Consider the following 16330-nt stretch of genomic DNA (forward strand, 5'->3'; position numbering starts at 1 on the left):
TCACAGAGCACCTATGGCAGAGGGATGCAAGTGGAAAGGTTGAAAGCCACTGTTTTAATTCGTAATTCATTGACTTGTTCTGTGTAGGGTTTCATAACTCCAAAGGAAATGGGCCAATGACCATTTTTTTTCCTCCAGCCAAAGATTTCAGAAGCAATTGGGTCCAGAGCAGCGATTCTCAACCTTCCCACTCACATTAAGCAACCCCTCACTAATCACAGAGGACCGATGGCAGAGGGCTGACTTAAAGTGGGATGGGAAGAAAAAGGTTGAGAACCACTGCTCGCAAAGCTCCAAGATGCAATATCAGAAGGGCTTGGGGAAAATCAGTATGTATACCCCGCGGAGATTGGTGGGGGGGGGGGGGGGGGTGGGGGCAGTGCAAGGGATGGCGAGAAGAGCACCGTACCTACACTGTCTGATGGGGCCGGTGTTGAAGCGGCAGAGAGGGAGGGGGTTGAGTTGCAGAGCAGCGCTGCATCCAGGTGGTCTTCGTTACCTGCGGGTGACTGTCAATTTCTATCTCGCCCCCCAACCCCCACCAGGCCGACGTACATGGACATGCCCTCCATCAGCGCCCCGCACGTCCCCAAGAAGGAGCTGGCCGACATCCACTCGTACCAGGACGACCAGGAGACCGTCGGCACCCGGGAGGACTTGCCCAGCACGGACAGCGAGTCGATCCGATCGGCCGGCGTGCGGCTCGGAAAGGACGCCACTGGTAGCCAAGGCAGTCGCGCACCCTCGCTGCCCGGCGGGGAGCCGGCGGCCACCGAAGAGCCGGCCTCCCGAGGGACCCGCAGGACCGCGTCCCTCGCTGCGGGCGGGGGAACCGGCCGCCACGGGCAAGTGGAGCGGCGGGGACACCGCCTGGCCTTGGGCAAAAGGGCGGCGGCGAGGGGCTGCCAGACGCCCGCCGCCCCCAGCCCGCGGGCAGGCGGAGAGCCCAGGTTGGACTCGGGGCCGTCGGCGCTGAGATTCGCCGAGCTGCGCATCAGCTCGGCGGCGCCCCGGCTCCGAGACGCCGCCGGCCCGAGGCCGCCGTGGGAAAAAACGGAGCCTCCGGCCGGGAGACCTGGCGTCCTGCCGTCTCCGGGGGCGGGAAAACGCCGCCGCCGCGCAGCCTCCCGGGACAGCGGCGAGGCGGCTAGCCTCTCCTCGCTGGGCAGCCGGCTCGGTTGCCTGCGCTCCGGCGGCAGCGGCAGCAGCACGGAGTGGAGTGCCCCGCTGAAGGGCGGCTGCAGGCCGGCCGCCAACGCCCCGCAGCCGGTCACGGACGCCCGCATCGCCCTCGACGACCCGGGCTACCAGGCGCGGCTGAGCACGCTGCTACGCTCGCAGGCGGGTGCGGAGGAGTCCCGGGCCGCCCCGGCGGAACCACCTCGTCGCCTGCCGCCGTCCTTCGCCGGCATGACCTGGTCGGAGGTGATGGCCGAGGATGACCTGAGGGTCGAGGCGCTGGTCAAGGAGTTCAAGGAAGGCCGCTACCTTTGCTACTTCGGCAGTGGGAGGAAGCGGCGGCGGCGGCCTCCGCTTCCTCCCCCCGCCACCCAGCCCCTCGCCCCGACTCGGGGCAGCGAGGAACCGGCCAAGAAGGCCGAGGCCAGCCGCTGCCGGGTGGTCAAGCTGAGCCGCGGCACGCAGACCAGCGAGACCGGCCCCCCGGTGCCGAGGAGGCGGCCCCGGGGGCCCGGCGCCCCCGAAAGCCCGGCGCCGCGCTTGCCCAGCCTGCCGCGCTCCTACAGCCGCATCCTGAGCCCCGTGCAGCCCCGGACGCTGGTGTACGTGCTGTCGTCGCCCGTCTTCGGCCCGGCCGCCGAGCCAGCCTCCAGGACGTGGCCGGCCGCCAAGGTCAAGTACAAGAGGTCGCCGGTCCGCTTCTACGATCCGGCCGCCAACCGCATAGTCCGGGCGCCGCCGGCCGGCCTCGCCTCGCCCCCCCACCACCACGTCCGCCAGCTTTTCCGGAGCCTGAGTCCGGACATCAACGCCGGCCGGCCGGCCGAGGAGTGGCCGAGGGTGCCCCCGCGGCCGGCTGCCGGGCTCAAGCCGAAGGAGCGGCCGGCCCCCGGAGCCTCCAGGGTGGACGGAGTTCAGCCGCCGCCGCTGCGCCGGGCTTCTCCCGGAGCGCTCTTCGGGCGCCTGCACGTGTACTCGGGCCCACGGAGCCGGCGGCCCCCGGATGGGGCCGGGCCGGCGCGCTGCGCCACCGGCTATAACCTGCGAGGGACCACGCCGGCCACCGGCCCGGGACCCCGCCGCCTCCGCTCGGCGCTCCGGCGGCCCGCCGGTCGGGACGGCTCGCCTGGCCACAAGGTGCTGCGGAGAGGAGCCGGGGCCGGCGGGGAGCAGGGCGCCCACCGGCGGGGCCGGAGGCAGGGTGGCCGCCGGAGAAAGTGAGCCCAGATGGGGGTGGGGGCGCTTCGCTGTGTTTGCATTGAAATCAGGGAAGTTGCAGGTTTGATGAGAAGTTGCAGCTGTGGTTTTTATATATAAAGTGCCCGAGTGTTTTTATTTTTCTGTCGTTCTTTCTCGTGTCCGAGTCAGAAGCAGAATTGGTGCCAAATGCCTGATATTTCTCATGTACCGGGGACCTTGATCAGTCGGGACCAGCCCCACTTCACACCCAGATTCCGCTACCTTGCATCCATGTGTCTGAATGTCCCTCTTGCCCTCTCCTCCACCTCCAGGCACCCACCAAGTTTTGTTTTAAAAAGTTCAACTCTGGCTTCTCTTGTAAACTTCCGCCCCCTACCTTGAACCCACCTCCTCTGGTGTTTGTCAGGGAACAAGGTGCTGCCTGTCCAAACCCGTCGTAATCTTGCCTACCTCTTTTATTTTGTTGTTCCTCCAAAGAGAGAAGCCCCAACTCTGTCAACCTCATGGCGCGTTCGCCAATCCAGGCGACATCCTGGTGAAGCTCCTCTGCGTTCTCTCTTCACAACCCACGACCATTCCCGTAATGGGGGGGGGGGCGCAGAATTGAGCGCGATACTCCACTGTAGTTTATACAGTGTTCAATTGTTTGGTGATGTTTTATTCATAATTTTCTGCTTTTTAAACATTGTCATTATCGGTGATTACAAATCTGCACTGACTACAACCTATCCATACCCATTCTATGCAGGTCCCTTTGCCGAGTCCAACACTATCTCCTACCCCCACCTAACAACACTCAACCAATCAAAGGAAAACACATAGGACATTAAAAACACTTACTGCAAAGGAGTAAATCATATCAGGGAGTTATAGGCCTGGTATAGCTCGGTGGCCTAGGTGCAGGGTGACTCACCCCCCCCCCCTGTCTTTTCCTAGCTGGAATGAGATAGACCCCGCACTTCTTTTTCCCACCCCCGCTCCCACCCCACAGAGTTGAGGAGGAAGTGGGGAAGCCAGAGCAATGAGGCACAATTTGTCCTCTTTCCCACCGTGTTCCTATGGAGTTTAGGTATGGCTGTTTTGGAAAGTGCCGTACCTTCCCCTTAAGTTGAAGGTGATTTTCTCCAGGGGAGCACAGGCTTGCGTTTCCTTGTTCCATTGCGCAGTGTTCAGACAAGTGTCGAACTTCCAGGTAACAGCTCTGCACTTCCCGGCTCCCGTCACTGCGATCATTACAAAATTGAATTTGGACATCTTCATTTTAAGTCTTACGTCCATTATGTTACCCAACAGGAACAGCTCTGGGTCCTGTGGGAATTTCTTACCCATGATTTTACTGAGGACTTCGCCTAATTCCACCCAGAAGGGCCTCACCTTGGAACATGGTCTGGTTTCTCTTCAGATCAATACCTCACAGCTCTTGAACTCAGTCCCCTGACTAATGAAGGCCAGCACGCTATATGCCGGGGTGCTTGTGGACAACCTTGAGGGATGCCTGGATCCCGAGATCACTGCCCCTTCAAGCTGTTAAGAATCCATACTCCACCTTCACGTTCGACCTTCCAAAATGCTTCACCTCACTTCTCCAGATTGAACTCCATCTGCCGTTCCTGCACCCAACTCTACATCCCGTGTATATCTTAAATTATGTAAATATAGACATGCAGCATAACAACAGGCCCCACTATACTATTGTTAGAGGAAACCCACACTGACATGGGGAGAATGTACAGCCTCCTCACAGAAAGCAACAGTCCAAGCCAGGTTGATGGCGTTGTCATAAGGTTGCTCTATGTTGTGGTCGTCTATGACATCTACATTATCCACAACACTTCATCTGCCGCATCCTTCCTGTTCTTCAAGTGGGTCTCAGAACTCCCTGTGGAACTCCACTAGTCATAGTCCTCCAGGCCAGGCACATCCCATCTATTATTACCCTTTGCTATCTACATGCAAATCCATTCCAAATTCAAGCAGCCAAGTTCCTGTGGATACCTTGCCTCATGGCTTTCTGAATGAGCCTACCATGGGGGACTTTGTCAAATGCCGCACCAAAATCCATACACGCCGCTACCTTTGTCAATTTGTTTTCTGCCCCTCACTGTCCCTGAGAAGACCACTTCCCAAATGCTCATAAATCCTGTTCCTAATAATCAGGCCTGGTGCCAGACTATTTTGCATCCTGGGGTGGGCTGGTGCTGAGTGGTGGATGTGACATTCGATGTGCGCTGTACCACTTCCTCCCTCTGCTTTGCCAGGCTAACGTGCACGTTAGTCAGAACCGTGTCATTCATGACGCAGAGATGCCAGAGCAGTTGGAATCTCCCCCTTTGAGATCTGTGCCCTAGGCGGCCCCATAGTTGGCCTAATGGTAGCGCTGGGCCAGCAAACAACCCTCTGCAATAGTTTCCCCCTGCTGTTGCAAAACTTGCAAGATTATCCTTATTACCTTTCTTTAACAAGGGAATTACATTTACCATTCGTCAATCCTCTGGTATCTCCCCTGTGGCCAATACTCTAGTAATCTCTTCACTTTTTGTAATGACCTGTGGTATATCCTATCTGGTCTTAGTAACTTATTTATCTGAATATTTTTAACGATCAGCAATTCCTCTTAACCTTGATATGTTCCTGTTCACCAAGGTCCTTGCATTCACCAAGGTCTCTCTCCCTTGTGCACAATGAAGCCAAGCATTCATTTGGGACCTCTACCTCCAGTCTCCCCCTTTACCCCTAGTCAGTCCCATTCTCACTCTTGTCATCCTTGTGTTCTTCATGTACGTGCAGAATACCCTGGGGTGGGGTTCCCAGAATTCTACTTGCTAAGGCCTTCTCATGCTCTCTTCAGTTCTTTATTAAGCTCCTTCCTGGCTACCATGCAGTTCTCATGAGCCCTTCCTGACCATTGCTTCCTAAATGTTTCCTCCTGACTCGCTGTCCCACCTCTCCTGTCGACCATGGCTCCTTTACCTGACCATCTTCTGCCTGTCTCGGAGGGAGGAAGCTATCCTGGACCCCACGCAGGTGGTCCCTAAGCACGCTCCACATTATCTGCAGCACATTTCTTGAGAGCAATTTACTTCCCCAAGTTTTTCCCCCTTATCCCATGACAATTAGTGGTTCTCCATTTGGCCATTTTGTCCACCCCTATCCTTGTCCATAGCTGTGCTAAAGCTCCTTGGACACATCTGACAGATTTTGCCCCATCTGAGCCTTTGCTCGAAGAAGGCGCTGGTCAGTCTTTAGGAAGTTAATGACTCCTGTAGCAACAACCCTTCACCTTTCACTAATCTGCTCCATTACTTCCTCTGTGTTTAAAGGCTGACAAAATACTCCCACTAGAGTGCTTGCTCCCTTTTCTGACTTCCACATATGATGATTCAGTGGACCATCTCTCCACCAGGTCCTCTTCAGCAGCTGTGATACCCTCCCTGAATAGCAATGCCAATTCCCCTTCCCTCTCTTTTACTCCCCTTCCTACCCCTTTTGAAACATCCAAACAATGGAACTTGTGTCAGTCAATTCTGTCCTTGCATTGGCCACAACATTGTAATCCCAGGTGTTCCATGCTCTTAAATTCATCACCGTTATTCTTAATACCTTGCAACCTTAAGGTGTTCCCTTAAGGTGCACACGTGTTAGGTGACTGCATTTATGCTCCATCCACTGCCTATCTCACTGCACATTGCATTTACCTTTCCATTTTTTGAAAATTTTATTTTTAATTTTAGAATACATATATAAAAAAACCCCACCCTCCTTCCCCCACCCACAACTAACCCCTCAAGGGTAGTAAAAAAAAAACCCATCAGTTAATTACATACACTGTGTGATGTGTCAAACTTACAATTAAAAAAATATATTTCCAAACCCATAAATTTCAAATAAGGCGACCACAATTGAACAAAAACAAGAGTAATTATCATACAAGTTGTACGTTATTTTCTCCATATAAATACAGGATCTTAACTCATTATGCCAGCGAGCTATATTCAATTCCACATTGTCTTTCCGTGTAGTCGCAATACATTTGCGTGCTAATGCCAAACAAACAAACGCCATCTGAAACCTGTCCAACTTTAAACAAGTAATTAAAAATACAGTATAACCCAACAAAAAAAAATTAGTGGATCCAATGATAATTTAATTTTAAATAAATCTTCCAAAAACTTTTAATTTTTAACAAAATGGTTGAACTTTGTCACAAGACCGCTCTAATCATTTAAAAAAATTTAGACATACAATATGGTAACAGGCATTTTGGCCCACGATTCCAGTTTTTACACCCAATTAACCTACACCCCCCCCCCCCCCCCAGCACAGTGGGAGAAAACCCATGCAGACGGGGAGAACATACAAACTTATAGACAGCATGGGATTTGAATCCTGTTGTGCTAACCTCTGGCCGTGCCACCTAACGCCCTGGCTTGCATCAACCCCGGCCCAGCTTCTTTCATCCTCCCCAACCACTCTAGGAAGCCTGCCCACGAGGGTATTGGTCCCTTTCCAGGTTCAGCTGATGTTCATTTTTGGATAGGTCATGCCTTCTCCAGAGGAGATCCCAATGACCCACAAACCTGAACTCCTGCACCAATTTTTCAGTTAACATATTAATCTGCCCCAACTTCCTTCACTGATGTCTGGCCCAGGCCGGAATCCAGAGATTACTGCCCTTGAGGTCCTGCTATGTCGCTTCCTTTACAACTCCCTATATTCCCTCTTTAGGACCTCATCCCTTTTCCAACCTATGTCATGGGCGTCAGTGTGTATCATGACATCTGACTGCTCATCCTCCCTCTCAAGGATTGTATTGACTCCGAGACGTCTCTCATCCTGGCGCTTGGAAGGCAATGTATCATCCAAGAGTCTCAATTCCTTACACAGGCTCTTGTCAATTCTAACAAATGAATCTGTGCCAGATCCCTGGTAGACCCCTCACCCTGACAGTATCCAAAATGGTCTACTTGTTAGTGAGAGGAATGGCTTCAAGGGTACTTACACTATTCACCTTCCCTCTCCTGATGATCACCTCCTAGGAGGGACTGCCTCCGGATAACTCTTGCCTATAACTCCCAAATGATGTGGAGTTCATCCAGCTCCCAAACTCTGTACGGTCATCAGGAACATGTGTGCAGACCCAGATTTCCCACATCCTGCAAGAGGAGCATACCACTGTCCTGGCTCTATTCCTAATGCCAAGACTATACGACAAGAAACAACCTTGCTTGAACTGACCTGCTCTTACCTCAAGTCAAATCACCCTTACTTATCGGTCATACCCTGTTCGCACTGTAAAGACGAGATAGCATTTCTCCAGGATAATGGAGCATATTTACATAAGTACAAGTTGGAATAGAAGTTAAACACGTAAAAATATTAAGATGTATACAGTAACAGTCCACGGTACAGTATCCGCAAATGTTCTGGGAGTTCAGGAACCTGATGGCTTGGGGGGGGGGGAGCTGTTGCCCAATCTGGACGTAAGGGCCCTGAGTGGTGCGGTACTTTCTTCCAGATGGCAGAATGGAGAACAGTTGACCTGAGGGGTGTGTGGAGTCCTTCACAATGTTTATTGCCTTTCGCCTGTGTTGAGTGTTGTAGATGCCCTTTGGGGCAGGAAGAGAGCCCCCATTGATCTCCTCCACTAACTTCACTACCCTCCACAGGATCTTGAGGTCCGAGGAGGTCTAGCTTCCAACCCAGGCGGTTGTACAGGATGCTCTCAATCCATCCTCTGTAGAATGTAGTGAGGGTGGGAGATGGACTTTCCTCAGCCTTCACAGGAAATAGAGGCGCAGCTGGGCTTTCTTGGTAAAGGGAATAGGTGAGATACTCTGCCAAGTGCTCTCCAAGGAACTTGACAACCTCAATGGTGGAGCCGTCAATGGTCAACAGAGCTTGTATTTCTTACACAAGCCTTTTACGTATAGGACCCGCATGGTTTCCGAACCCTCTGGAGCCAAAGCCTCTAAACCCCACCACATACTGGCTGTTCCAATTAAGCTTCCATTATTTTCATTTGCTGCTGTGCTACACTGCCCCTTCCCTGCCCCCACCTTTCAACCTGCCTTCGCTCACTGAGTCCTGGCTCCCTTCACACCACCTGCAGGAAAACCGACCATCTGCAACCCGTGGCCTGGTGGTCCAACATCTAACTCGCTCATTGGTCTGGAATACGTGGCTGCGGGAGTCCTGGATGCAAGTGAGTGGTCACCTGGGGTTCTGTGTATGGGTGGTGCAGTGAGTGGAGACTGGGGGCTGGACAGGCCATTCTGGGTTGGGACGTGGTGGGGTCCAGGTTGGGATGGTGGAGGCCGAGGACAGGACTGCGGGGCCTGGGTCTGATTGGATCTGGATGGTGGACCATTTGTGGCACCAGAACAGCAGGATAGGACACGTCAGGATCAAGTTCCCGACTGGACCCAGATGGAGATCAAATTTCCTTGGAGCTCACTTGGGATGTTATTGTGCAACTGTGTACGTTATCAGTGTGTTTGTGAGTTGACATCCAGTGGTCTGGAAAACCTATGAAGCCCATTCACTGCTGGATAATGAGTTTGCTGCAGACCGAATGTCATGCGGAACTGGCCACGTACCTCCGATTAAGGGGTAGAGTTTATGCTCTCCTTGTGGACCTTATCATTTCCTGGCATATTCTTCCCTTCCTGTGAGTTTCCAGCTTCTCTGTGTTTGCACGAAGGTGGGGCCTGAATGGCATTGGGTTCAATTGGAACTGCTGCTGTGGACATGGTTTGCTGTAGCCTCCTAGCCTCTTGATGAAATCTCACCTCCCCCCCCTCCTCCGTTTCTGCCAATGGCGAATCTGTCTATTTTATGGCAGGTGAAATTCCAGATACTTCTCTGTCTTTAGCCCCTTTCCCACTGGTGTCCCAGTTAGTTGGCCATGCAGTGTCAGGGATAGGAAGCTCTTTGTGCTGTTTAACTGGGACACTGGTTGCTTTTGCGATGAACACAGCCCATCCCCGGGGATCAGAGAATCTACCTCCAAATGGAATGGATGGAAGCTGTCCTTTTTCCTCTGGTTTAATCGGCACGCTGGTTGTTGTCAGCTGACACCAGGGATAAGAGTCGGGGTCAAGGCCATCAATCCCTGGCGTGATTTGACCATGGTGTGCCAATTGGTTTCCTTTTCCACTGGGCCCTTAACTGGTTCATTCCCCGGTTGAACAGAGCTGGACGATGTTTGGATTGGTAGAAACTGGATCTGGCATGCATCGACACCACATGGTGTTTTACAGCACCAAAGCAGGTCCTTTGGCCCAACTCACCCAAATGGTACATCCACGCTAGCTCCATTTCAATGTTACTGACAAAGAGTCGCTATTCATGTTACATTGAGAGAGAAAGAGAAGCAAAGGAGAGTCTCTTTGGTTCACACCACCAATTCTGTGTGGGTTAACTGGCTAATTTAGTGGGTCCGTTCCTGGTAATCGTGCGGTGTGAAACATCCCAACCTGACATGGTGAATTAAATTCAACCAAGCTCTGACACTTGGTGGTGGGGGCAAATGTCAGAGCCCGGCCGAGTTCATTCACTAGTCACCTTCTGGTAGTGTGAAAGCACAGCCTGTCTTCGCGTTGTTACCACTGGAGGTTGGGACCCACCCCCCCCCCCCCCCCATTGAATGCCGGGGTGCTGATTAACCAGGTAAATCATGGTGCACTGGGAAAGGCTCCCGAGGTGCAGCAGGCCTGGTAAGTTTTCCCGCTTCCTAGGAGCGTAGGCAGTGTGAAAGGGGCTTTGCCTCCGGAGCTCCTGCAGCCGAACAGACTCCTGTTCGATCTGTCTGTGACCAGATCCAAGCCTCTGACATGATCAGGAAGCCTTCAGCAGCCGAGATCCTTCTTGCCCTCAGCACCCTTGTGAATTCCAGTTCCGCGAGGTGCTGACCGCTCGCAACCTTTGTGGGCCCTCTCACCGGGGTCCCTGTCCTGAAGTGTCGTCTCCTCTACTTCTCCTTCTCAATGGGGGTGAGGGCGTTCTCCCTGTATCTGGTGCCATGCACTGGTCTGCTGCTCTCCTGGAGTCTGCAACTGCTTGTGACAGCAGCATTACAGTTCAAGTCCTTTGGCCCTCAAAGTTGTTCCAACCTATTGTATATATTCCTACCAACAAAACTAAACCTTCCCTACCCTGTAACCCTCTATTTTTCTTCCATCCATGTGCCTAACTCTTAAATGCCCCTAATGTTTCAGCCTCTACTACCATCCCTTGGCAATGTATTCCAGGCTCCCACAACTCTATGTGTATAGAAATAATACTTCCCCCTCATGTCCCCCCTAAACTTCCCTCCCTTTACTTTGTGCAGATGTCCTCTGACGTTATATGTTTTCTTCTTTGTGAATATTCTCAGTTTCCCCAACAGGTTCTTGCACTCCGGGGAGCTTTCCACCTCAATGGGTAGATTTGTTCTGGGATTGATGGATTATCCCAATCAGCACCAAATAGCCTGAATACTCCAGGGATTGTCTGATCTCAGGAGCTAAGAAGCAAGCTCAGGACTGGTCAGTACTTGGAGGGGAGACCATCCAGGGACACCAGGGGGTGTGGGGCTGGACAAAGTGATAACTCTCCATCTGCCTTACGATAAGTTTCATGTACGTTATCTTCTAAATGTATTATGTGAAAATAATTGAACCTTTACCTCTAGAAATAATGGTACATAGTTCCCTGAAGGTGGATAGGGTGGTGAAGAAAGCTTTATAAATCAGAGCTTTGAGTAAAGGAACTGGGATGTTATATTAAAATTGTACAAGGCATTGGTGAGGCCTAATTTGGGGTATTGTGTGTAGTTTTGGTCACCGAAGTATAGGAAAGATATCAACAGATTGGAGAAAGAGCAGAGTCTATGTAAAAACACCTTACCCCTGATGTCTCCCCTAAACTTTCCTCTCTTCACTTTGTGTAGGTCTCCTCTGGAGTTGACTACTCATTCCCTGGGGAAAAAGGGGCTGGCTGTCCACCTTATCTCTGCCTCACCAAATCTTGTAGATATCTATCGAGTCACCTCTCATCCTTCGCTCTAAAGAGGAACGTCCCAGCTCTGCTTGACTTATAAGACTTAATTCCCAAACCCAGGCAACATCCTGGTGAATCTCCTCTGCACCCTCTCCTTAGCTTCCACATCCTTCCTGTAATGAGGTGACCAGAACTGAACATAATATTCTCAGCGGGGTTTCACCAGAGGTTTGTAGAGTTGCAACGTGACCTCTTGACTCTTGAACTCAATCCCCGACTAATGAAGCCCAGCATTCCCATCGGCCTTCTTAACTGTCCTATCAACCTGCACATAAACCTTGTGAGATGTATGGATTTGGACCCTAAGGACGCTCTGTTCATCCACACTCTTAAGTAACCAACCATTAACCCTGTAGTCAGTCTTCTGAATTGTCCTTCCAAAATGTCTCACCTCACACTTATCTGGATTGAAGTCCATCAGCCACTTTTATGCCCATTCTGCATCCTATCTATAATCCTCTTGTAACCTTCGACAACCTTCAGCTCCATCTACAACTCCTCCAACCTTCGTGTCATCCAGAAACTTACTTCTGCCTCTTCATCCAAGTCTTTACAGAAATCACAAAGAGCAGGGGGGGGGGGGAGGGTCCAGAACAAATCCTTGCGGCACTTCCCTTGTCTCCGACCTCCAGGCAGAATACTCTCCATCCACTACTACTCTCTGCTTTCTTCCTGCAAGCCAATTCTGCTTGTGTTTGTCCCATATTCTTCCAAACTGTTCCTATCTGTGAACCTGTCTACTGGAAATGTCTTCTCCACAACAATTCTTTCAATTTGCATCATTGTTAGCCATGGATAAGGCACTAAAAGACTGGAGGGTTGGTATTGTGGCTTTATTTAAGGGCAACAGGCTAGTGGATGAAATTTCAAAGGAACATAATTTATCTTCATTTGGAAACACAAGGTCAGATTAGGATACAGTCAGCGAGGGAAATTGTGTCTCACAAATATAATTGTGGTTTTATGAAGCGGTGACAAATAGGACTGACTAGGGCAGTGGACATTGGTCTGCGTGGATTACGACAAGACCTTGGACAAAGCCCCTTGTGGTAAGCTAGTCTAGCAAGTTTAGGGCAAGCTGGCATGGGATCTCAGGTGAGCTAGCTCACTGAGTACAGGGTTTAAAACTTAAATATTTAATTTCAACACAGTAGAAGTTGCTTCCTGCCAGTTAAACCCAATTACATCCAAATTTAACCTACAATCCTATACGTTTTGAACAGAGGCAGGAAACCGGAGCTCCCAGGGGAATCCTCACGCAGGCACGGGGAGAACGTACAAATTCGTTTAAGGCAGATTCGAACCCTGGTCGCTGGCGCCGTAGTAAAGTTGCAATAACTGCTTGGTGTTGGGAGACAGAGAGCGGTGATTGGGGGGTTATTTTACAGATTGGAAAAGTCCATAGCAACATGGATGAGAAGGCAGTTAATATGATATAAATTTTGTAGAAGACTATAAAATCAGTGGATGGTATCAGAGGTTTACAATAGGAGCTGGATCAACTGGGAAAGTGAGTTAAAGAATGGCAGATGGAATTTAACATGGACAAGTGCCCACTTATGCTCCAGGCCTGGCTCTGTCTTGTAACACTCCAATAGCGTTCCTTGCACTGTGAGTTGGCAGCTTCAGTCTTAAAGACAGCATCAGTTTGATTTCTGCGAAGAGTTTAGGCTTGTCAGTTTCCAAATCAAATCTCGTAAAATGACTTTCCACTGTGAATTGGCAGCCCCAGTCTTACAGACAGTGCATCAGTCTAATTGCTGTAGCTAGATTGTATTTAAACAGTTCTCTTTTGGAAGAGTGGTTGTCTTTTGCATTAACTAGTCTGTGACCCCAGAAGTGTATGCATTTCTGCAACGGACCTCCCCGTCCTGAAAAAATACATTAAAAAATTTAGAGCAGAATTTGTGCAAAGTCAGACTTCTGCAAGTCAAGCCCACTTTAGCCAAGGAGTCCCCCTGTATGCCAGAGAGCTGTGGGGTGGGTCTGTGAGAGAGGTCGGCCTGAGAGGTTGGGGTGGGGTCTGTGGGTAAGGTTGGCATTAAAGTTGGGGGATTGGAGCAGTGGAGAAGGTTGGACCCAGATCAGGGGGGGTGGGTTTATGGGGAAGGTCTGCCTGGGATGGATGTGGAGAGAGATAGACCTGAGAGCATGGTGTGGGCCTATGGGAGAGGAAGGCATGAAAGCCTGAGGGGAGGGTCTGTGGGGGTGGTAGGCCCGAGAGGCTGGGGTGGGTGGGAGATATAGGCCTGAGAGCCTGGGTGGGTCTGTGGGGGAGGTAGACCCAAGATCCTGGGTGGCTCTGTGGTGGAGGTAGGCCTGAGAGACTGGAATGGGGGAGGGGGGGGAGGGGTGTATCTTTGGGGAAGTTAGGCCTGAAGGCTGGGAGTGTCTGTGTGAAACATGTGTCCCTCAATTTCCCCTGTCACATTCTACCTATGCCTTCCAGTTTTGCACTTCCTAACCTCAGAAATAGACCATGAGCATCCACCTGTCTGGGCCTCTCTTGATTTTTATAAAATCGAATAAGGTTTCAGCCTCCTTTGCTCCAAAGTAAAGAACCACTCTGAAAACAGTCCCGATAACTCAATTCCTCCAGTCCTGGCAAAAACCATTCCACCCCCCCCCCCCCCCCCCACCACATCTGAATCACATCCTCCCATCGAGAACTTAATGCAATCCTCCAAGTGTGGTTGTCAGCCAGGATCTTGTACAATTGTAACACGGCGTCTGGTACTCAATGCCCTCATCCGATGAAGGCAAGCGTGCCACAGACCTTGTCTATGTGTGCCACCATTCTCAGGCACCGATGTGCCTGAACACACCCCCCCCCCCCTCAGCTCTGCATCACCCCCTAGGGTCCTGCCAGTCACTGCCCTGTACAAGTGGGTTAACCCCAGGCAATTCACCCAGTTACCTACTGGGGAATTGTGTGGTGTGAAAAGGTCTGACCGGGCCATTCAAAATCTAGCTGAGTTCACTCACCAGTCCCCTTCTGGCAGTGTGAAATGGCTTGGCAGGTAAGCTTTGAGACTTCAGCACCTGTGGGCAGGCGCCACATGGGCTTGTTCCTCCAGTGTTTGCAGCATTTGCTAGCTTCCTGCTTTGTAACTGAGGCACAGGGTTTCTGGGCCGGCATCCATAAATCTGTCCCATTCGCCATTATGACTGCGTGATTTGACTTCTGGTGGGACTTCCTGCGAGTGCGTGCCATGTCACTTGTTGCTGGGTGGGGGCCTCTTAAAATGCCCATTCGCTGATTAACCAGGCAAGTAAGACTGCGGTGGGAAAGGCCCGGGAGGTGCAGTCTTCCCAGGGACTTTACTAGAGTCCTAGGAGGGTCGCTTATGTTCAGCAGTGTGGAAAGGCCTTCTGTGACTTCCGACTCGGGACGTGAGACCAAAAGAGACTGAATGGGCTGAGGGGTGCTGGCAGAGTAGCTGATCTGTCTGAAGGAATCGCAACGAAGCCTAGATGGTAAGGAAAGAGAAAATGATTCAAAAACTCGCGCCACAAGACCCAAGTTGAACAAGAAAGTCCTCAGATGCTGGGGTTCACAAAATTGTCGGAGGAGCCGATCACAGGCTTCAACATCCCATCCACTGCAGACGTCTGTGCGAGGTGCTGCCTCAGGGAGGACCCTGGTCCCAATCTCCACTCGCTGCTCCCTTTGGGTGGAAGGTGCAGAAGCCCAAAGACTAGCACCTCCTGGTTCAAGAACAGGGTGAACCTCCCCTTCTTCCATCAATCAGGGGTCGCTCCACCACCACAAAAGATATGGCTGCACTATTACTAGGCCTTTTCTTACCGAATATTATCCATCCATTGATTGCCTCTTTAATTCAATCAAGCGCACTACTGTGGTGGAACACACCGAGTCGCTGGGGAAACTCCAGCAGGTTGCACAGCATCTGTAGGAAGAAAATACTGTTAGATATAAGCAGCAACTCTGGCCTTCGTCAAGGTATGAGCAAAAATCAGGCAGGTAGCTGAATAAAAGACCTGGGGGGTGGGGAGGGAGGAGAAGAAGGGGGCAGGGCGAGGAGTGCAGACCAACAGGCAAGAGGTCATAGATGGAGAAGGTGGGAGGGCAGGAGAGGAGAAAGCTGAGAAGTGATGGGGGAGGGATAGATACTGCATGGTACAGGCCCTTCAGACCTCGATGTTGTGCCAACCTGCATATTCCTTAAAAAAATCCTCCCTACCCCATATCCCTCTATTTTTCTTTCATCCTAGGCCCCTGTCTAAGAGTCTCTTAAATGCCCCTAATGTTTTATTCTCCACCACCCTCAACTCCCTGTGTAAAATACTTAATCCTGATGTCTCCCCTAAACTTCCCTCCCTTCACTTCGAACATGTGTCCTCTGGTGTTTGCTGACCTTGCCCTGGGAAACAAGTGCTGGCTGTCCATCCTATCTATGTCTCTCAGAATCTTGTAGACCTCTATCAATTCTCTTCTCATCCTTCTTTGCTCCAAAGAGAAAAATCCCAGCTCTGCTAACCTTGCCTCATTAGACTTGTTTCCCAATCCAGGTAACATCCTGGTAAATCTCCTCTGCACCCTCCAATAGCTTCCACATCTTTCCTACAACGAGGTGACCAGAACTGAACACAATAAGTGTGGTCTCATCCCGGATTTGTTGAGTTGTAACACGACCTCTCTTAATGAAGCCCAGCATCCCATAAGTCTTCTGAACTATCCTATCAACCTGTGTGGCGACCTTGAGGGATGCATGGATTTGAACCCCAAGGTCCCACTGTTCATACACTCTTAAGTAACCAACCATTAACCTTGGACTCAGCCTTCTGGTTTGTCCTACTAAAATGCATCACCTCACACATCCGGATTGAAATCCATCTGCCACTTTTCTGCCCAACTCTGCATCCTATCTATAATCCTCTTGTAACCTTT

At 51.3% G+C, this 16330-nt stretch overlaps 1 protein-coding gene across 13 annotated transcripts in view; it reads left to right on the top strand.

The window, feature by feature from the left end:
* Positions 1 to 2514, top strand: part of zdbf2 (zinc finger, DBF-type containing 2) — a 29709-nt gene extending 27195 nt beyond the window's left edge. For 12 of the 13 annotated variants that reach the window (XM_069933924.1, XM_069933925.1, XM_069933926.1 and 9 more), the window contains one exon: positions 546 to 2514. In XM_069933924.1, the coding sequence (XP_069790025.1) occupies positions 546 to 2400 (1855 nt within the window). In that variant the 3' untranslated portion in view covers positions 2401 to 2514. Of the gene's footprint in view, positions 1 to 211; positions 330 to 545 lie in introns of those variants that run through there. The other variant, XM_069933937.1, reaches the window with a different exon arrangement.
* Positions 2515 to 16330: the final 13816 nt, after the last annotated feature.

This window comes from Narcine bancroftii, chromosome 4 (genome assembly GCF_036971445.1).
Source record: "Narcine bancroftii isolate sNarBan1 chromosome 4, sNarBan1.hap1, whole genome shotgun sequence".
Taxonomy (NCBI): domain Eukaryota; kingdom Metazoa; phylum Chordata; class Chondrichthyes; order Torpediniformes; family Narcinidae; genus Narcine; species Narcine bancroftii.